At 43.1% G+C, this 22,995-nt stretch overlaps 1 protein-coding gene across 1 annotated transcript in view; it reads right to left on the bottom strand.

Annotated features, from left to right (window-relative positions):
- The window catches only part of LOC124595031 (NADP-dependent malic enzyme-like), a 107,331-nt gene extending 85,371 nt beyond the window's left edge, over positions 1–21,960 (bottom strand). The window contains exon 1 of the mRNA XM_047133592.1: positions 21,378–21,960. Within this exon, the coding sequence (XP_046989548.1) occupies positions 21,378–21,881 (504 nt within the window). The 5' untranslated portion in view covers positions 21,882–21,960. The remainder of the gene's footprint in view (positions 1–21,377) is intronic.
- Positions 21,961–22,995: the final 1,035 nt, after the last annotated feature.

A 22,995-nucleotide genomic window follows, 5' to 3' on the forward strand; every position in this document is an offset into this window, starting at 1 on the left:
AAACTCATCGAAACGTTGCGACAAGACAACGCCACCACTCGGCTGATAACCCGAGAAGCATTCATCATAATGAAAGTTATTTACTGTTTAAATGCATGTAAATATTAGTTTCTAAGTACTAATTACAGATTTTTGAAGAGCACGTAAAATTATTTATTCATACTTTCTTACCATATGGTGTGGTTTCCCTGCTGTATTACAGACACCGTAAAAACGTGATATTTTCTTTAGATCGACAGATGACAGATCGGCAGTATATCGAAATTTTCGTGTGTGGGCGCGAGACTTCACGGCATTTTGTTACACGAACAGACTTCTGCGCCGACAAATCGCAGCGTATGGACCGGTCGTCATGTTAGGATGGGGAACGAAATCGGCTGCGTCTTTTAAAAGGTATACATTTAGCTGAGTGTGATGGTGTACGGTGAAGTTCACCACTGTTTACAGTTCACTAGTGGTTGTCGAAGACAGAGCAAACTTGCAGACACGCATTCAGTGCATGTAGGCGTGCGCAGACGAAGAAAAGGGCGGGAAAGGAGGGGTCGGGGAGGGAGAAGTCAAGAAAGTGTACCTCCCCCCCCCTCCCCGGATTTGGAGTACAGGCCATATGAATTCTGATGCATTTCTCATACGCCGGTACTTCAATTCTCTCGGCTATAAAACGTTTTATTCTGCCACTTATGTAATTTAGTTCTTATGAAATGAACTGTCTAGAAACTGGAAACACATTTATGTCCAAAATTATAATTTTAGAGTCACCTCATAGAATGACACACGAACAATGGCGGTTCCCGCATGTCGAGAGGCACGGACGATTCATGGCGACAGTTGCGGGACGCGCATGCGTGTGCTTTCCGCTTGAAGAAAGGGTATATCCTGTAACTTACGTCTCTCTGTTGCTTATGCGGAATGAATCACTTACCACCACAACCAGCGATGATAGCTCGCAACAAATGGAATAAAAATTCACTAAACAATTCGCTAAGATCACGTTCAATGCTGGCATTAGCTACGCCATTCAGAACAGAGGAATCAGAACACTACTGAACGCGCATTAGCCGTCGGAGAATGCGTGGGGTAGGTGCGCAGAAGAAGCTCAAACTCGTCAGCCATCGTTTGCGATTCCCAACTATAATAGGTGTCCGACTGCTGTGACTCGCCTCCTTCAGAACTGAATCTGGATCCACGTTTGGGTCAAGGCACTCGACAAAGAATTTAAGGAGATGGCTTCGGATCGTGTGGGAGAAGATTAAACAAAACGCACTCTTCTATATGGGCGTGAAATTGACACTTCGAAATACACAGTGTGGAGAGTAATCGACAGTCACGCAGTAGCAGTTACACCTGTATCAAAAAGAATGTGTACAAGCAGCAGGAGGCCGTATGTTTTTGAACATGGCGTTTAGTTCTGTCAATGGATTATATTGTCATTCATGCATGCACTGAAAGTGTCAGTCGCATTTGGGAAAGCTTAAGTTGTTGCTATAAGGTGTGAATTCATTGCCGGCCGCGGTGGCCGTGCGGTTCTAGGCGCTGCAGTCCGAAACCGCGGGACTGCTACTGTCGCAGGTTCGAATCCTGCCTCGGGCATGGATGTGTGTGATGTCCTTAGGTTAGTTAGGTTTAAGTAGTTCTAAGTTCTAGGGGACTGATGACCTAAGATGTTAAGTCCCATAGTGCTCAGAGCCATTTGAACCATTTTTTTTTTTTTTGTGAATTCATTTCCGACCATTAATTATTTATCACGGAGTATAGGGTGATTCAAAAAGAAAGAACAGATTTAAGTTGTTTATTACAGACAAACTATGAAAGACAGAACCAGATTTCAGATGTCACTGGGTAGAGGAAGACTAAAAGTTTTATGTTTGCACTGTAGAATCAACATGAGCACCATGAGTTGCTCAAGAAACGTCAAAACAGTAGTTCATTTCGTTACACATTCCATTTATTGAATCGACATCTTCAACAATTCGATTTATCAGTCTTGAAGAGTAGATGCCATATGTGGGACAAAGATTGTCTTATGTAATCAGAAAAAAAAAAAATCCCAAGGTGTGAGGTCTGGTGACCTAGGAGGCCAAAAGCAGTGAACAAGATCTCGTTATAAACCTCTTCGAATCCAACGTTGTGGTGTGGTGGTGTTAAGATAACGCCACATCTCAAGATGAAAGTCAGGCGAGATGTCATTACGCATAAAAATAAAATCGTTGGAATCTTCGTGAAGTTGAGAAAACAACCAATTTTGCAGCACGGCAGGGTGTGACATTCCAGTTACAGTTTCCTCCGCAAAAAAGAAAGGTCAATAAACTTTGTGAACAGAAACAACACAGAACCCATTCAGTTTCAGTGAGTTTCTTTCATTTTCGACGACGACGCCAGGATTTTGTGAACCCCAAATTCTTACATTATGGTGGTTTACTTTACCCGGTAGATGAAATGTCGATTCGTCCGAAACGATGAGTCGTTTGGAAAAAGTGTCCTGTGCCATATTCTTGGGCATTGAAATTCATAATTCGTACCTTCTGTTATGGTCGCCGGGACGCAATTGCTGCAGAAATGCAACTTGTAAGACTTCATATGCATGCGTCATTTCAAAACACTCCACACCGTTGTTGAAGTTAGTAGATGGTTGTGGACTTCCGAGGGTTTCGCGCCAACACATCTCACAAGGGAAACTCCCTATCAGACTCCCACCCTCCGCAGATTTAGTAGTCAGCCCGTCAAAAACTGAACACAGATCAAGCATGAAAACAGGAAGAAGGCTTACTGAACTGTGAAAATAAAAAAATAGAAACAGTGAAAGATCCAGGCTTCACAAGTGCAACATTAAAGGAAGCTGAGCAACGACGGCGTCGTGGTTAAGTGGTCACGGTGTTGGACTTCAGAGTGGGCGAGCCGTTTTCAAAGCTCCTTCTTGCCTTTCTTTTTTTCATTTATTTATGTTTTTGTTCGCTGAATTCATGGTCTAAGGTCTAAGGTCCGTTTGCAACAGCGAGGTGTAAGGAAGGGACCTATAATGAAGGTCGGTTCTGCACGACTACGCTATTAGCAGCCGAAAGGAAGTGGCTTTCGAATTGGAACAGCAAACGTTTGATGACAAGGCGACAAGTCAACGGGGTCCACCACCGGAAAACACGTCTGGTGTGTCATACGCGGCATTAGCGACAGTACGTGTGCCAAATAATAGCACCTAATTTGTACGCCTGGTGAGTGAGTGAGATATGTCTCTCTGCCCGATTTAGGTGTTCGTATGAAAGTGAACATGATCACTCCTAAGGAAATGATGAAAACATGATGTCCGCAGCTCGTGGCCGTGCGGTAGCGTTCTCGCTTCCCACGCCCGGGTTCCCGGGTTCGATTCCCGGCGGGGTCAGGGATTTTCCCTGCCTCGTGATGACTGGGTGTTGTGTGATGTCCTTAGGTTATTTAGGTTTAAGTGGTTCTAAGTTCTGGGGGACCGATGACCTCAGCAGTTGAGTCCCATAGTGCTCAGAGCCATTTGAACCAAGACTAAAGAAAGAGAACAAACATTTCACTGACTGGACGGACAGTACTTGAAGGTGTGAAAAAAGATAAATGGCACGAGGAGGTTTAGAACTCGGCTCGCCCGCTTTGCACTTATGCTCCACTCAATGGTGCATTTGTCAAGCTTGGACCGTTGTCTGTTTCTGTTTTGCTTTTGTTTCACAGTTCAGTACACTTTCTTCCTTTTTTTGTGCTTGATCTGTGTTCAGTCTTTGGGCCATCTTACTACTAAATCTGAGTGGGCTGCGATGGGGTGGTTCCCTTGTTAGATGCGCTCATCATTTTCATCAGATGTGCGTGGCAGACCAGTGCTCTTCCCTTTGCATATGCAACCAGCTTCAAAGAATTTTGTACGCCAGTCATAAATCTGCTTGTGCAGAAGCGGCTTCCTGCAGAATCGATGGCGGAATGCACGTTGAGCTTGAACAATGGACTGACATCGCGTAAATCCCAACACACAAAGTAACTTCTCTTGTGGTGTAGTCGCCATGTTGTACAAACTAACAGCAGCTCAGCTGTGTCAAAACTTTGAACCTTCGTCTCGCCAGTGACATGCGCAATGTGCTTCTGTCTTTCGTAGTTTGTCTGTAATAAATAACTGAAATATGTTCTGTCTATTTGAATCATCTGGTACATGTTCATTTTTGGATCCTCTGCAGTGTATATTTGACCCTAAGGCTGTATTTAGATGCAGACTCTGGAAACATCTACGTTAGCACTGTCCAACAAAGTGCATCGAGTTTTAGCTGTTCAACTCCATTGGTATACTTCTCTTGGGTTAGCAACCTCTCTGTTATCACAGCGCGTTTCCTTTCCAAAATAACATGCGTTTCGTTGCCCTCCGGATGCTTTAAGCCACCGAAAATAGCTTATCACGGACGAATCAGACCGGATGTTTATGTGCCCGTATGAGATATTTATTGCCCAAAAATAACGGCGTGATAGCCGTATTGTTGTGATTTCCGTAAACAGCGCTCCCGATATCCTGTTTGGGACACATCGATTGCGAAATCAGATTAGTATGGTGATAACGACAATACTTAATATGCAGATCACTGTTGCACGAAAACATCTAGGCTCTACTGTATACGCCGCTTTTGAAAACCAGTCTTTGCACGATACGTAACGAAACATTCCACTGCAGGATGGCAGTAGTTTTTGCTCCCTTCCGCATAAAATGAATGCACTTTGAAGCGGGATTTCAACAGAAGTAGTTTCTTGAAACCTCTTGCTTACAAGAACTGAAAAATATAATTGTCGAAGGAAGTGTTACCTTCTAGAAAAAACTTTTTGTGGTATCCAGTGCGTTCAGTATATATTGACAGCTTCTCTGGTAACTGCACAGTGTTTTGGTATACTACTCAGAACGGTTCCTTAGAGTTTTAAAACATGATTTCCTTCCGTCAAGAGCTTGCTTGCCTTCTGTCTTCCACTGTACGTTTGTTTGTAAGAGATTACACATTTGAAGATGCCGCGCTGGGTCAAATGGTTCAAATGGCTCTGAGCACTATGGGACTTAGCATCTATGGTCATCAGTTCCCTAGAACTTCTTAAACCTAACTAACCTAAGGACATCACACAACACCCAGTCACCACGATGCCGCGCTGAATGGGCGACTCAGACTCATCTTGTACACAACGACAGTTCAAATTCCTACGTTTCGAGTGGCTTGCTGCGAGTTATTGTCCCACCACGCTCGCCCACGTTATTTTGAGGTAGTGCAGCACCTTAGAAGATATCATTTTTGTTTTAAACAATATGATGGTGTAGGGGTTACAAGACTTGATGGTAAGCAACCTGGTTTTAGAAAAAGGCATTAATACGCAGACAATGTGTTTGCTGTTAATGAACCAACGGAAAAGCGCAGATATTAATGTAGCTTCTCATATTGAAGATTACGGGAAGAGATGGCATAAAGTGAAATCGAAACTACTGAAAAAGTCCTCCTAAATTCCCGAAGCACAACAAAAATAAAAATATGGTGTACAAATAGGCGAAAAATCGAAGCGGAGCTGCCAAATACACTGACGGAAACAACATCGCGACACCAAGAAGGAGTTGTGCGACATTAACGAAAGCTGGTAGGTGTGTTTCCACATCTGAGAGATGATGTCTACTCAAATTTCACGCCAGTCACATAAGAGCCACTATCAGGATGCAAATCGGGTTTGCTATAAATACAGGCTATAACAGCCGTGTCCTTTAGTTACTTTCGAGACAGGACGTGGTGATTTAATATTAGTCAAGAATGCCGTTAACATGACACCATTATCGACATCTGAGTTTAAACGAGGTCGTGTAATACGGCTACGAGAAACTGGATGTTCGTTCTGCGATACTGCAGACAGACTTGGCATAAATGTTGCCTCTGTACACGACTGCTGTCAGCGGTGATCACGGGAATCTGTGGTCGCAAGAAAACTGGGCTCCAGACGTCACGTGGCACTACGGAAAGGAAAGACCATCGTATTCGGCGCATGGCTCTGGCGCATCGTACTTATATGTAGCGACAACGTGAGCAGCAGTTAGAACGACAGTGACACAATGAATCTTACAGATCGGTTAGTTCAAGGACAGCTCCGAGCCAAACGTCCTGTAACCCTAAACCACCGCCATTTGCAACTTGAGTGGCATCAAGTGATAGCTCATTGGAGGACAGGGTGGAGGTCTGTTGTGTTTTCTGATGAAAGCTGGTTCTGCCTCGGTGCCAGTGACGGCCATGTGTTGGTTAGAAGGGGCCAGTTGCGGGCCTGAAACTAACCTGTCTGCGTGGTAGATACGCTGGACCTATGATCAGGGGTGCGATTTCGTACTACAGCCGGAGCACTCTCAAGGTGATCCCATGCACCCTGACCGCAAATCTGTAGGTCAGTCTCGTGATTCGACCTGTTGTGCTGCCATTCTTGAAGAGCATTCCAGGGAGTGTTTTCCGACAAGATAACACTCGCCCACATTCCGCTCTTGTTACCCAACATGCTCTACAGTGTCGACATGTTGGCTTGACCTGCTCTATCACAAGATCTGCCTCCAATCCAATACATATGGGACACCATTGGATGACAACTCCAGCTTCATCCACAAACAGCATTAACCATTTTTGTTGTTGATCGACCAAGTGCAACAGGCATGGAAATCCATTCCACAAACTGACGTCTAGCACCTGTACAGTACAATGGACGCACGTCTGCATGTTTGCATTCAACATTCTGGCGGTTACACGGGTTATTAGTGTACCAGCATTTCACATTTGCAATGACTTATCTCACACAAACATTAACCTATGATCTTGCAACGTTAATCACTTAAATGTGTTACCTAGACAAATGAATTTCCGAAATTTCATTTTGTTACATTAATTATTTTTTGGTGTTGAGATATTTTTGCATCAGTATATAAAGACGAATAGCGATGCAGTATTTCGCCTACATTTCCAAGATGTATCCATGCGATGTCTTACACAGAAGATAAAAGCTTTTAAATCAAAGAGAGAGAAAAGCACGCAGAAATGAATATAATACGGAAACTAATGGCTTCTTGACAGGAGAGGAGACGGAAGCTTTCGTCATGATAAAAAATTAAAAAGGTCGAATGGTTATTTCCTACAGTTTCTCCGATTACAGAGGCAATGATGGAATAAAGGGAAACAGGTAACAGCAAAATTAAAACAAATTGCAGCCTCTAGTTTTTCGTTTCGATGTTATTATGTTTACAATCATGATGACGAAACAAGCGTTATCGTCTTCATGCATGATGGGTCGTTATAGCAGTCCTTTAGCATCTCTCCTTCGTGGAGAAAGACAATACATCTTCGTGTTGTTTGATCTGAGATTATCTACTGCACACCATCACGTCGACACTCAGGGTTAATGAATTTTTCTGTAGTATCAAACAACGAGATAACGTAAGATACAGTTGACCATAATATTACTTCACGCCAAGTTTAGTTACTAACGTTTTTTGACAGGGCTTAGATTTCTGTCAATATGGACGTAAATGTAACGCATAGTTTTACACGCATTCATCGTAGCCTGCTACTGCAGTAAGAATGTCGACCTACACGCAATTCAGAACTGTCTGTAGTCAGTGAGTGATCTATTGAAACTACCACTCATTACCTGTCTATCGTTAGTACCAGACGGCCTTTATGCTTTACTTTTCAGAAAAATAATTTGTGGAAATTCTTAATTATGAGCAAAGGCGACTGCAGACAGTCACACAAAACAGTTAGCTTATAGGATATCATACTAATCAGCCGCCGGCCGGTGTGGCCGTGCGGTTAAAGGCGCTTCAGTCTGGAGCCGCGTGACCGCTACGTCGCAGGTTCGAATCCTGCCTCGGGCATGGATGTGTGTGATGTCCTTAGGTTAGTTAGGTTTAAGTAGTTCTGAGTTCTAGGGGACTGATGACCACAGATGTTAAGTCCCATAGTGCTCAGAGCCATTTGAACCATTTGAACTAATCAGCCCTCGTGACAAGCAACTTAGAAACAAAAATTATTTACGAGAAAATGAAATAATTCATACTGATAATACAATAGCTGCGCCGTAACTTATTTGGACAAGACGTGATGCACAGTCGACAACATATCCAGAACAGCTACTAAATTCGTGTTAGCTGTATAACACACTGGTATCCTACGTACTCACCAGCACATAATTATAAGATAATATTTACAGCATTCACCTATAGCGTGTTTTTTCAAGCTGCATGTTGTATTACCTGCTGACAGACAGTGCAGTTTTTTTACAGTACATGCCAGTTTGACGAGGTTTAATGTCAATGCGGCAAAATTTCAGGGTGATAATGTTATGAATCTAGCTGTAGAAACAAAGTTCCTTTGTAAAATAGACCTCATGACGTGCCGCGTACCAGTTACCTAGAATACTAAATGAATATCTTGAAAATGTCAATAGCTAGTAGTACGACGTTGCTCCAATAGCTTATCGCGCGGAGTGCTCTCTTGTGATATAGCTGAACAAGACATTCGCAAATCTGAGTGCTGTAATTAACTGTGGGCAGATTCAAACACAGGTAAATGCCAGTCTCAGAAACCCAAACCGAGCCATGTGATGCAGCGGTTAAGATAATAGATGGTTCAAATGGCTCTGAACACTATGGGACTTAACATCTGAGGTCATCAGTCCCCTAGAACTTAGAACTACTTAAACCTAACTAACCTAAGGACATCATACACATCCATGCCCGAGGCAGGATTCTAACCTGCGACTGTAGCGGTCACGCGGTTCCAGACTGAAGCGCCTATAACCGCACGGCCACACCGGCCGGCTAAGATAGTAGATTAAGATAACAGACCTAGATTCTGGAGGCGTGGGTTTCAAATCCCCATCTACCAGTCCAGATTTAAGTTTTATGTGGCTTTCCTAAATCGGTTAAGCGAACTGTGTGGGATGTTCCTTTCAGGAGTATACGGCTGATTTCGTTCCCCATCTTTGTCCTAGCTTAGCTGCGGTCCGTCTCCAACCAAAACTCTATAGTCTTCCTTCGTATTCTTCAAAAAACGCACACAAACAGCCAAAACGTTATGAACACCTGCTAATAGCGTGTTAGTCCACATTTGGGATGCAATGCAGCAGCAGTTCTGAGTGTTACGGATTCGAAAAGTCCACGGTAGGAATGTGGAAATATGTGGCTTCACAAGTCTATACACAGACCACGAAATTCCCGTAAATTATGGGCCTTTAGTATAGGGCACAGAGCTAGTGTCCGATAGCATCTCAGATGTTTTCCATCGGGTTCAGATCAGACTAATTTGATGGCCAAGACAAGAAATGAGTTCACGATCATGCTCTCCAAAACACCCTAACACAATTTTGGCCTTGTGACATGGACAGTTATCCTGCTGCGACATGCCGTCATCAAGGAAGATATTAAGCGTTAAGAGAGCAGGTACTTCGCAGTTATGTTCATGTAGTGCGCAGCTGTCACAGTGCATTCGGTTACTACTACAGGTCCCGTGGAAGCCCAAGTGAATGTACCCGTATACTAATGCTGTCCCCACAGGACGGAGTCGGTAGTGCTGTACTTGCTTCGAGCAGAAGTTCACCTAGAACAGTGGTCGGCAAACCGTGGCTCGCGAGCCTCAGGCAGCTCTTATCTCGTTGTTGTTACTCTGCAAAAATCACGCGCGGTCGTGCACGCACAGTGCGAATGAAACTTCCTGGCCTATGCACAGAAGTAGATTCTTGGTTTGGGCTAGAGTATTTTGAAGAAGTGGTGTTAGGCGTGTGTGTAGATGACTCAAACCACGTCCACTCGTTGCCATTCGCACCGCTTTTTCGGCTCGAGACAGTGTCATCGAAATGGTTCTATGTCAGGTGCGCGAGATAATTTTTAACGTGCTGAAGTTAGTGCATTATGAAGCGTGCAATCGATTAAAAAAAAAAAAGAAAAAAAGAGAATGAAATAACAAGGAAACATTTGCAAAGTGGTTTAGTAATATCCATGAGTCGTAAATAAGTGGAGTAGATGATGATAATTACAAAGAAATACAAGCCCGTGCAACAACAAATAAATATACTTGTAAATATGTCTGGTTTTCTTAAATCAATTTCTTCATACCCTGTTTGTGTTTGTGTCTATCTTCAGGCGAGTGCTCTGAAGTTTTTTTTTTTTTTTTTTACGCCTGGAACAGTATTCCTGACTCATAATCAGCCGAAAAACTAGTGTCCCTTGTTATTTTCTTATTCAGATCTATGTATTCATGCGAACGAACATTCTCAACCATGGACCTTGTGAAGAGAAGTTGTCTTACTGCTGAGAATGTCGAACCTTAGCTATAATTAAAAGCCACATAAAAAGCTGATTTACTCAAATGCCCAAAGACATGCAACATCATTACTCACATTAGTTTGTGCCAGTCACTGTAATGATTTAATTTCATAGATACCTCAAAATCTACCTTTATTCATAAATAACATCGTTATCCAACGTGCCTAAAGCACAACTGAGATTTAAAAGTTTCAGCGAAGTTTGTTAATTTTAGGGAGCGTTGTAGTACGAGAAAAGTTGTAGTGTCGCATATTGAGAAAGGTATGGTGAGTCTGTTTGGCATATACAGAGGATGAATGAAAGGAGGCATACGAGACAATTATAAAACACAAATGTGGATGGGTATGAACTTCTAGCATGCTGAAATATTTGCAGGTCCTCAACTTCTCTTAGCCCTCAACGTCTCTTAATCAGCGCAACGAAAAACCAGCCAAAGTTGCAAATTTTACTTTTTTTTTACGCGGTGACTCTGTATGCACTGTAACTGTTCATTTTCACTTCATAATACTTATATATTTTTGATATGATTTTGTATTTTTGGAAATACCATTTCGACTAACTGGCACGATGATTTGAAAATGGGTCCTGGCCCGAAATAAAGTAAATAAAAAAGTGAAATTTGCAACTTTGGCTCGTTTTTCGTTGTACTGTGGATGGGTATGTTGAAAGGGATTGACCTCAGCAAATTTATTTCATTCAAATTCAGGAGGTTTTTGCAAAACCTGGCTTAAGAGTACTCTAATTAAGTTAATAACGAAGTATCTGCCTACATAGTTTAAGTTTTAAAAAATTGGCTCTTAGAAGAAATTTCAGTTCATGTTCTGTTGCCATATAGCTCTTTTGACTGACAACTTTGACGATCACTGACCTAGAGGATGCGGACCCAACAATCGGTCTGGTGTAACAAGAAACATGATTTATCCGACCAAGCGACACTTTTCCACTGATCTACAGTCCAGTCTCGTTGTTCAAATGGTTCAAATGGCTCTGAGCACTATGGGACTCAACTGCTGTGGTCATAAGTTCCCTAGAACTTAGAACTACTTAAACCTAACTAACCTAAGGACATCACACACATCCGTGCCCGAGGCAGGATTCGAACCTGCGACCGTAGCGGTCGCGCTGTTCCAGACTGTAGCGCCTAGAACCGCTCTGCCGGCTCTTAATGCAGAAACAACTACAGAATGAGTCTAAACCTGAATTTCAAACTGGAGACGAAATCAGAACTCTGCATACCACAAGAAACTTCGTAATAACTAACCCTTTGCAACACAACTCACAACCCTGTTCGGCTCTTCAATTTACAAGTACCTCTGTACTACTCATCCAAACTCCTGAGATGTTCTCCTGCAGTCTCTGATGGAATGGCCCTTCCTGGAGGGGCTTAGAGGTCAGTTTCAGAGCCAATCTTTCATCGTAGAATGGAGGGCAAGTACATCTACGACTATACTTCACCGTGTGATGCGAGGCGGAGGGTACTTAGTGTGCAATAAACATTTCCGGTCCTACTTGTTTCATTCCCTAAAGGCACGCCTTAAATTTTCTTGGATAATTACTCGTGATATAAGCTGGAGGTAAGAGCAGTTGAATGGAATGGACAGTGTCTTGAAAGGAGGATATAAGATGAACGTCAACAAAAGCAAAACGAGGATAATGGAATGTAGTCGAATTAAGTCGGTTGATGCTGAGGGAATTAGATTAGGAAATCAGACACTTAAAGTAGTAAAGGAGTTTTGCTATTTGGGGAGCAAAATAACTGATGATGGTCGAAGTAGAGAGGATATAAAATGTAGACTGGCAATGGCAAGGAAAGCGTTTCTGAAGAAGAGAAATTTGTTAACATCGAGTATAGATTTAAGTGTCAGGAAGTCATTTCTGAAAGTATTTGTATGGAGTGTAGCCATGTATGGAAGTGAAACATGGACGATAAATAGTTTGGACAAGAAGAGAATAGAAGCTTTCGAAATGTGGTGCTACAGAAGAATGCTGAAGATTAGATGGGTATATCACATAGCTAATGAGGAAGTATTGAATAGGATTGAGGAGAAGTTTGTGGCACAACTTGACCAGAAGATGGGATCGGTTCGTAGGACATGTTCTGAGGCATCAAGGGATCACCAATTTAGTATTGGAGGGCAGCATGGAGGGTAAAAATCGTAGAGGGAGACCAAGAGATGAATACACTAAGCAGATCCAGAAGGATGTAGGTTGCAGTAGGTACTGGGAGATGAAGAAGCTTGCACTGGATAGATTAGCATGGAGAGCTGCATCAAACCAGTCTCAGGACTGAAGACCACAACAACAACAACAACAACTGAAATATAAACTCGTGTTGGAAAATGGTTTCTCAGAATTTCGAAAGGAAGCCTGCAATTACATCTACGCGTATAATGCGCAAATCAATATAAGGTGCATGGTGGAGGGAGCCTCATATCGGTGTTAGTCGTTCTCCTTTCTGTTTCACGCAAATGGAGCGAGGGAAAAGCGACTCTCTGGGTGCCTCTTTACAAGCCCTCGTTTCTAAAAAAAAATGGTTGAAATGGCTCTGAGCACTATGGGACTCAACTGCTGAGGTCATTAGTCCCCTAGAACTTAGAACTAGTTAAACCTAACTAACCTAAGGACATCACAAACATCCATGCCCGAGGCAGGATTCGAACCTGCGACCGTAGCGGTCTTGCGGTTCCAGACTGCAGCGCCTTTAACCGCACGGCCACTTCGGCCGGCCCCTCGTTTCTTTTTTCGACGCTGTGTTTATGAGGGATGTACATTAGTGGTAGTAAAATTATTTTGCAGTCTGTCGCAAGTGCTGGTTCTCTAAACTTTCTCAACAGTACTTCGTAAAAGAACTACTTCTCTCCAGGGATTCTCATTTGAATTTACGGAACATTTCCGTAGTATTTGCGTGTTGATCGAATTGCCGGTAACAAATCTAGCAGTACGCTTCTGAATTGCTTCGACAGCTTTCATTTATACGACATGCTCGGAATCCTAAACATTCGAACATTACCCAAGAATGGGTCGCACTAGTGATCTGTACGTGATCTTCTTTATACATGAACTACCCTTTCCTTGAATTCTCCCAATAAACAGAAGTCGACTATTTATCTTCCCTACAGTTACCCTTACCTGTTCTTTCCATTTCATGCAGCTTTACAACATTACGGTAAGTTATTTAATGGACTTGGCAATGTCAATCAGCACACCACTAAAGTGCGCGTCATATATCTTGGCGGCCGAGTTTAGGTTCGTTCTGCGCATCTGACGTCACAAAACACAGTCAGCCAATGAACAGAGAACGACGTTGCCAGATCTCGACAGCAGTGCAGAGCACGGACGAGTGTCTTCAGTTTTAGAAACGTTCAGTCATAAATAAAGTAATAGAACAAAAGCAATGTCTTGATAGCAGACTTTCTTTTACAGAAAGTTTGGAAAAAGCATTCTTTATACCAATTGCTTCATATTCTATTAATTAATTAAACCAAACAAGCAATAAGACTCCTAATACAAGCGATAGCAAGGAAAGGTGTTTGTTTCAATCTCACGAACTGCTTTTTTGCAATAAAGAACAGCGGTAACTGTTTATTTCCTATTGTACGTCGACGAAGCGTGAGTAATTCATAGTCATACCAACAGTGTTTATATGTAGTTGCGTGAGGTGTTAGAGTCCTTATGGAGTTACATTGTTCGATGAGCTAAGGTAGTGGAATGGTTAAGGTGTTGGGCTGCCTAGTGAAAGGTTATGAGTTCAAACCTTGTGCGGCGCTTAATATTTTCTTTATTTAAAAACAATATTGGAGTGCCTTACTTCACGAATTTTATTCGTTTGAATGAAATTTCTAGTGCTTTGCCTCTTCATTAACATTTTCGCTGCTGCAGACACGTGCTCCCCGCATTCCGCGCTGTGCGCGATTTTGTCATCACTGCTTTTCTCGCCTGTGCAGACACATGGTGTTCCCACTGCTTTGACACACTTATCATTCGATTTCACAAAAACTATTTGGCCAAAGAATTTGATTTTTACACGTCTTCTTGCCTGATACCTTCCCCCCGTAAATGACTTAATTTTGTTTTGATATGCAACATTAAATGTAGTAAACCAATGCACGAAATTTTGAAGAGTTTGCAGAGGTAAAAGTCCATAGCGTATAATTTCCGCATGGTCGATTTTAGTTGCCACAATGTTGAGAATGAAATGTGGACAAGATACCTAAATTTCATATAATATTTACTGTATAACAATATCTCATTTAATTTAAGTACCACATAGGTGTCGTATGTAATATTGAGAAATATTCCGTCTTTCGCGACTGTAATAAAAGTTTTATTTACACACGGCGCGTTTGGCTTTATTTTAAAGCACTTTCATCGGTGAACGGTATGGCACATACACAATGGTATTCATGTTCTATTTCTTGTTTTTGTTCCACAGTCGCAGTTTTACCAATGGTATTGAAATATATCCCTCTTCTGCAACTGTAATAAGTGACTTATTTAGACCAGACGCGTTTCTCTCTTTTGAAGCATCATAAGAGGACTGTATTTTGTGTCCTCCATTGCCAAGTCACCTTTCGTAGTTTTGTGCTGCGGTAGCACAATATTCAACGTTTGTGTTGGCTCATCAGTGTTTTAGCAAATAAATGCTGTTTGTGTGTGCCACACACAAAATTATATTTGACATAGCTCTGAGCACTTCACTGACAGACGGTATATTCAAGTCCTAATGTTTTTGTAAGTCCACAGTTTTGTTTAATGTATTTTGTCTACTTCCTTTTGATTGATTGAAGTGCTTTAAAATAAAGCCAAACGTGCCCAGTGTAAGTAAAACTTTTGTTACAGTCGCGAAAGGTGGAATATTTCTCAATATTACATACGACACTTATGTGGTACTTAAATTAAATGAAATATATAGGTATCTTGTCCACATTTCATTCTCAACATTGTGGCAACTAAAATCGACCATCCGGAAAGTATACTCTATGGACTTTACCTCTGCAAACTCTTCAAAATTTCGTGCAAGGGTTTACTATATTTAATGCTGCACAATAACTGCGTTGAACATCGAAACAAAATTAAGTCATTTATGGGTAAGGTATCAGTCAAGAAGATAGGTAAAAATCTAATTTTTGAGCCAAATAATTTTTGTGGAATCGAATGATAAAGAGTGTCAAAGCAGTCGGAACACAATGTGTCTGCACAGGCGAGCAGTGCAGTGACAAAATCGCCCACAGCGCGGAATGCAGGGAGCACGTCTTTGTAGCAGCGAAAGGGTTAATGCGGCCGTGGCGGCTTTACTTCATGAACTGCGCGCTCCCCCCTAAACGTAAGCTTGCGAGCTATGCTATACTATGGCGCTGCTTCTCTTGGCGCGTGCGTCGTGTGCAACTGGCAACGCAGCAATCTCCCACGTCTAGGCGGGCATGCGCGAGCCGCCAAGATAAAAGAATTGAACTATAACACAGTATACGAAATTGCAGGACTGTTTCTCCTGCTCAACTGCATTAACCTACATTTTTCCACATTGAGGGCAAGGTGGCATTTATTACACCAAGTATAAATTCTATCTATATTATCCTGTATTCTGCTACAGTCGCTCAAGGACGGCACTTTCTCGTACACTGCAGCGTCATCAGCAGTCTCAGATTTCTGCTCAGATAGATCGTTTATGCACATTGAAAATAAGAGCGGTTCTGTCACACTTCCTTGGAGCATTCCTGTCTTCAATGAACATCTGCCGTCCGGGACAACGTACTGGGTTCTATTATTTCAAAGGTCTTCGAGTCACAATACACAGCGCCTTTCTTGATACGTTTCTCACTAGAGTTTTTTGAGGATTTCTGTGTCGTGCTTGCACTGACTAAATAAAATTAATGACGAGACGCATGGATCTGTTTTCAACGTGTATCTCTAACGGTAACCAATACTGACGAACAATTCTCATGAGTTGTTGGAACTAGAATTTCATAATTGGCCTAGCGTTTTTCTTGGGTGAACAACATTTCCGAACGATTTTTCCGATAACTCAACATCATCCTGTTTCCAGAACGATAGATTTATGCGGTCGTTCCGCGATAAATCGTTCTGGACAGCTACTCCTTGAAGCCTGGCTGTCCTGACTGATTCTAATGAATGATTACCGGATCAACTGGTATCGGGACTTTCGGGGTATTTGTGGAGAGTAAATCAGATAAACCGTGTTGAGGATGAGTTGCTAGTAGTTACAACGAGAGATAGCTATGTCTAGGTCTTTCTGCAGCAATCTTCTAACGATATGATCTCCCTCTCCCTAATTACAGATGTGTCGTTTCTGAAAAGCCTCAGAGAGGTAAAAGTTCTTTTAGATTGCTTAATGTCTTGTCAACAGAACTTCCTCAAGTATACCAGACGATACTTTCGCTTCTGAAAATGATAAGAAAGAGGTACTACGCGATGCTAGTAAAGTCTTCAGTCTCCAGTTTCATACGGGTTTTCATAAATACGTGGTTTGTATATACGGCGTCGATGTGTTTCTGTATCGAAGGTTTCTCGGAAATCACGAAACATAGCATCAAACTAAAGCTCACTGTCTACAGACTTCTGGATCTTATGAATGGACAGTGTGATAAACACCGCACCTGGTCCAAGAGTCTTCCATTTGCAACGTCCCCTGCAGACTATTTGCTATTATTAATAACTTGCATTTATTTATGCTGGTCTGAGACATAAGTGAGCGGCCTTCAACTGCCATAATAATATCTTTCCAGATACATTTACAATAATCGTTTTTCTTCTTGCCTCCATCTCATGGTGGAGGGCAGAACCTATATACGAGTATTACAGGTGTACGCAGGCTGTGGGTTATCAGCATCGACGATCACGAAACCTCTATCTTTTGTCTTCGTTTGTTTTTCAGGTGGGCGCTAAAGTTTTTAATGTTTTCATATCCTTGCGACAATCAAAAGAATTGTGTTACGTTCTTGTGAGAACTAATGTCCAAAGACAGAATTTAATATGTCAGCTTTCATTTCATCACCTTCCGTTTCAGTTCCATCATGACAAATGAGCATCTAAACAGGCCACTTTGATCTGTTGACTGATATCATACAGGAAATCTATCACAGAGCCTTTAATACCTCTGTATTGAGCCAAAAATCTTCCATGTTCTCCTCCCCTTTGCTAAATGTTTGTTCTTGGTTGATTTTGATAGTTTCTATACATTTTCTTCCGCCCCCAGTTCCTGTTGTTAGCAGGTACAATACGTTTCTCTCACCACTTCCATGGTATTCTGTATGTTAAAACCGAATGCTTGAGCCCACTAACCTTGCAGTTCTTCTTTTGTAATGGCCACCAGATATGCAGTAGCTTTGCTGTAGCTCAAGGTTGTGTGTATCTCAGTTTCAATGGCACATTATGTGGTGTCACCGCCAGACACCACACTTGCTAGGTGGTAGCTTAAATCGGCCGCGGTCCATTTAGTATATGTCGGACCCGCGTGTCGCCATTGTGTGATCGCAGACCTAGCGCCACCACAAGGCAGGTCTCGAGATACGGACGAGCACTCGCCCCAGTTGTACGACGACATTGCTAGCGACAGTACGGAAGAAGCCTTCCTCTCATTTGCCGAGAGACAGTTAGAATAGCCTTCTGCTGAGTCCATGGCTACGACCTAGCAAGGCGCCATTAGCCTTACCTAGTTTGAAAGTTATCATATGAAATGTCTCATCGAGAATGCTGTATTCATCAAAGAATAAAAGATAAGTATTTGAGGAGCTGCATACTTTTCTCATGAGAATTCACTACTTATCCTGTTCCAGAATTCACGCCCGTCTGCGTTAGATAGCGTGCCTATCGGCCCCCTCAAAATAACACTGTGTCGGCACTTCGGTCGACACATCACATTACCCAACGCTTTTCGCATTTTGTAGGTTTGTCGCTTGTTGGGAACTGGAGGGTTCGACCAACAGTGTTTCACTGCACAGCTGCTTTGCAGATTTCAGTATAATTGCTATACCATCTAAACCCTTGTGAATGTAGGAAGGGGAAACTTTCTCAAAGCTTCCCTCTCTTCGTTTAACTATGAAAAACATATCCTGAGCCGAACCATGCGTTCTGTTACTAAAGACAGAACTACCCTGAATAAATCTAGAATCTGAAGGACTCGTCACACGAGGCCTCTCGAGAGATTGGTGTCGATATCTAGTAGCGGCTCACTCATTCTGCTGGGAGGTGGAGGAGAAAATTTCGAGGGATCCATCTCAGACCCACGAGCAGCTAGGGTAATAAGGATCCACTCAGACAGAGCCCCGCTTGCCTGAGTAAGCCTTATACAACTGTGGTGCGGCAATTTTCCTAGAGGTCAACCTTTAGTCATCATGAAGTTCCTGCGTGGAGTGCCTAAACAACCTATGATTACATCAACACCAATTTCACTGAAAAAAAAACTAATTTTAGATAAAAGCGAACTGTCAAAGTGCAATGAAACTATTGCGTGAAGTATACAGTAAAGTCGGAGAGTGGTTCAAATGACTCTGAGCACTGTGGACTTAACTTCTAAGGTCATCAGTCCCCTAGAACTTAGAACAACTTAAACCTAACAAACCTAAGGACAACACACACATCCAAGCCCGAGGCAGGGTTCGAACCTTCGACCGTAGCGGTCGCGCGGTTCCGGACTGAAGCGCCTAGAACCGCTCGGCCACCCCGGCCGGCAGTCGGAGAATGGCATAAGTTCTTACGTACTACCGCGATTCGAAACAAACGAAATTGCTCACATTACTATAGATCTATTTGCTGTAGTGTAGCTCGAGGTCGTGCGGTAGCGCTCTCGCTTCCCACGCCCAGGCTCCCGGGTTCGATTCCCGGCGGGGTCAGGGATTTTCTCTGCCTCGTGATGACTGGGTGTTGTGTGATGTCCTTAGGTTAGTTAGGTTTAAGTCGTTCTAAGTTCTAGGGGACTGATGACCATAGATGTTAAGTCTCATAGTGCTCAGAGCCATTTTTTTGCTGTAGTGTAATAGTACTCTGCTAGTTGTGTGTCGGCAAACTAGTAAAAGTGGATGAACCATATACGAAGGACGCGTTTTTGAGATTCCTCAAGAAATGTAAACAAAGTCTGTGACAAAAAAATTCTGGAGGGATAGTGCAAATTTTTCTGCTTTAGAAGGATGTTAGGTTAGTGGTTGCCCTCAGATCAGGACCTACTTGAGAGCACAAACGGCCGTATTCGTTCACTGTACTTCTCAAAACATTTCTGCGTTTCATTTTCCAAGAAGCTCTGCAGGATCTCTGCCGTATTTGTCATTCGTCGAAACGCAAGCAAACGTCTGTAGAAAACTGCCTGTTTACTTCTACCAAGTTGACCTGTTTCGAAGAAATTCGTCGCAGCGTAAGGAAACAGTTCTAGATTCCTAAAAGGAAATGGGTTCTAATATATAACGGCAAATACTTCTTTAGTATTCGAGATGTCTACTTCGTTTTGTTTCAGGGCATTAACAATGTTCTACACCTTTGAAGGACATTTTTAGTTCTTTCTCCTGCTGTAATTTAATCTTATTAGTTTTTGAATGACTCCATGATGCCTAACTGTTAGTTTTTAATTTATTACTGGCAGCATGGACTCATTAAAAATTCATTGCACTGTGGACCTAGGATCAAGAAAAATAATTTGTCTTACTAGTATTTGTTTCGGCGTTTGTTTTTTTTTTTTTTTTTTTTTTTTACTCTTAATAACGTATCTCTTTTTACAAGGTATAAAAGGGGCTACATTTCTATGAAGGCCACAATTCGAGTCTGGTGGGCCTCCTGTTCGCTAGGCAGATGCGCTAACCGCTATGCTACCCAGGCACAGTGGCTTTCCGCAACTCCACGGAATCTCCTCAGTACAAAGTCCCATTCACATCTCAGCCCACGAAATGGGGGATCCTGTCTTAAAACCGGGCTCAGGTGCATTAATTGAATGAGACCATATGGTTCCAGAGACTTTTTCGAGTCTCATACATCTATGACGTATACATGCAGACTGAAGCGATGAATGAAAATTTGTACCAAGGCGAGGATATGGACCCGGTCTCCTGCTCACTAGGCAGTTGTGTAAACCACTCCGCCACCCTGGCACAGTGGCTTTGCACAACTGTATGGACTGGGGGAGAAGTGAGGCGTGCTAGGGTAGTCTGTGCAGTTGTGCAAAGCCATTGTGCCAGGGTGGTATTGTGGTTAGCACATCTGTCAAGTAAGGAGGAGGCCGGGGTTCGAATTCTGGTCTTGTTACATATCTTCATTTGTCACTGCAGTCTGCATATACACATCATAGATGTCTTGAGACCTGGAAAGGTCTCTAGAACCGTAATGTTTCATTTGAGTTTAATGATAACAGAATAAAAACTGAGAGCATATCGAAGAAAAACGAATGTAATGAAGAATAACTCAACAAAAAATTAGAGTCCCTGTAGTAGCCGAAGTGAAGGAATTCTGCTAACTTGGAAGCAAAACAATGCACGACGGATGACGCAAGGAGGGTATAAGAAGCAGAGAAGCAGGCTAGCATAGGCAAACAGTGCATTCCTCGCTAAAAAGTGTTTATTAGTATCACACGTAGTCATTAATACGAGGGAAAAAATCGGAAATGTACATCTGGAGCACAGGAGGACTGAATCGTGGACTGTGTGGTAAAACGGATAAAAGAGAATCGAAGCATCTGAGATCTTATAGGAAAATGATGATAGTTAAGTGGAGTGATAAAACGAAAATTGTGGAGGATTTCCTCAGAATCGGCGAGGAAAGGAATATGTGGACAACACTGATTAGAATGAGGGGCAGGATGACAGTACATGCCTTAAGGCATCGTGGAATATGTTTCATGTACTAGAGCAATCCGTAGAGGGAGAGATAAAGAATAGAATGTGTCCAACAAAACATTCGAAGACGTTGGCTGTAAGTGCTAGTCTGACCTGAAGAAATTGGTACAGGAGAAGGAGTAGTGGGTGGAATAGAGCCAGTCATAAGACTGATGACATCCTGCCCTCCTCATCCAAGCCCCTCAACCCCTTCCTCAAAATGTGTCTTTTGCAGCTATTGCACTACGCACCTTGTTGAGTTGAGGGCTGCGCAAGTGATCCACACCCCTGGTGAGCGAAGGGCAGGCAGCTGTTCCCTCATCGCCTGTCGCCCACTGTCCGAACTTGTCCCTCCGGAGGTCGGACACGGTGGCCGCTGCTGGTGGCTCCTTCGCAGTCGGAGCTACCGGTGTTTCCACGGATTTTCCAGCGACTGGTTGCTTCTGTGGAACAAGAGTAGTACCTGCTACTGTCTCGTCAGACGGCACTGTCTGCGCCCTGGGCGCTACACCTGGTTTTGACTCTGAGGTTGGTCCCACTGCTGCACCGCCAATTGTCAGGGTCGCTTCGCTGCCTGCGTTCGCTTGACCCGGATCGAGCTCCTGTTTTGTTGTACCCGTCGCCTTCTCGCCTGCATTGTCAGCAGCACCGGTTGTCGACACTGAGTGCGCGCTATGTTCTGCCGTTTCACTTTTCTCATCCTTTGCCTCAATCGCCGTCTTCCCAGTGCCTTCGCTCGCCGATACGGTGTCCATGGTTAACAGATTACTGACGGCGATATTTCGTTAGTGCCTGGTGACTCTGGGTGATATAGTAGCGCAGATTTCTGTGCGACCCCAGCGTTCTCCGGTTCTCACAGCTGCGCCTCCGTTATAAACAAGCCCGGTCCGGAAACGGCAGAGCGGAAATGCCTCCGCGTCAATCGATAGGATAGACTCCTGCTTAGATTGAAGGCCGTTACAGATAATGAAGTGTCACTCGCCTGCGCAGCCGAGACCCGACAGCTCAGTGTCTGCGGGCAGGGGGCTTGCCACCATCGGTAATAAAAAAAAAAAAAAGAAAAAACTGTGTGATTTTCTTTACGATAGAATTTCAGAGGTGTCATACTACTCTCCCGCAGAAATAGTGACAAGAAAATGACGAAGTAGCGGACAGATAGAGTGAAAAAAGGTCACTAAAACGCGCTGTATAGACTGACTCTATTCAAAGGTATCCGGTTCAAACGCTGGTAGCGGAAGAAATTTTTATCACCAGTATTCGGTCCTATTCGAGAGAAGTACTCTGTGCACCGGAGCCGGCATTTCCCCTCATTCTTCTTCCTAACCGTCAACAACGACACAAACACAACACTATAACAAAATGGTTCAAATGGCTCTGAGCACTATGGGACTTAACATCATAGGTCATCAGTCCCCTAGAACTTAGAACTACTTAAACCTAACTAACCTAAGGACATCACACAACACCCAGCCATCACGAGGCAGAGAAAATCCCTGACCCCGCCGAGAATCGAACTCGGGAACCCGGGCGTGGGAAACGAGAACGCTACCGCACGACCACGAGATGCGGGCAACACTATAACATCTACATCTACATAGATACACCGCAAACCACGGTAAGGTGCCTGGCGGAGGGTACCCTGTACCACCACTTGTCATTTCCTTTTCTGTCCCACTCGCAAATAGAACTAGAGAAAATCGACTGTCTGTATGCCCCCGTATGAGCCCTAATTTCTCAAATCTTATCTCCGTGGCCCTTACACGCAATGTATGTTGGCGGCAGTAGAATCATTCGGCTGTCAGCTTCAAACTCCTGTTCTCTAAATTTTCTCAATAGTGTTTCTCGAAAACAACGTCGCCTTCCCTCCAG

The sequence above is a fragment of the Schistocerca americana genome, chromosome 2 (assembly GCF_021461395.2).
Source record: "Schistocerca americana isolate TAMUIC-IGC-003095 chromosome 2, iqSchAmer2.1, whole genome shotgun sequence".
NCBI lineage: Eukaryota > Metazoa > Arthropoda > Insecta > Orthoptera > Acrididae > Schistocerca > Schistocerca americana.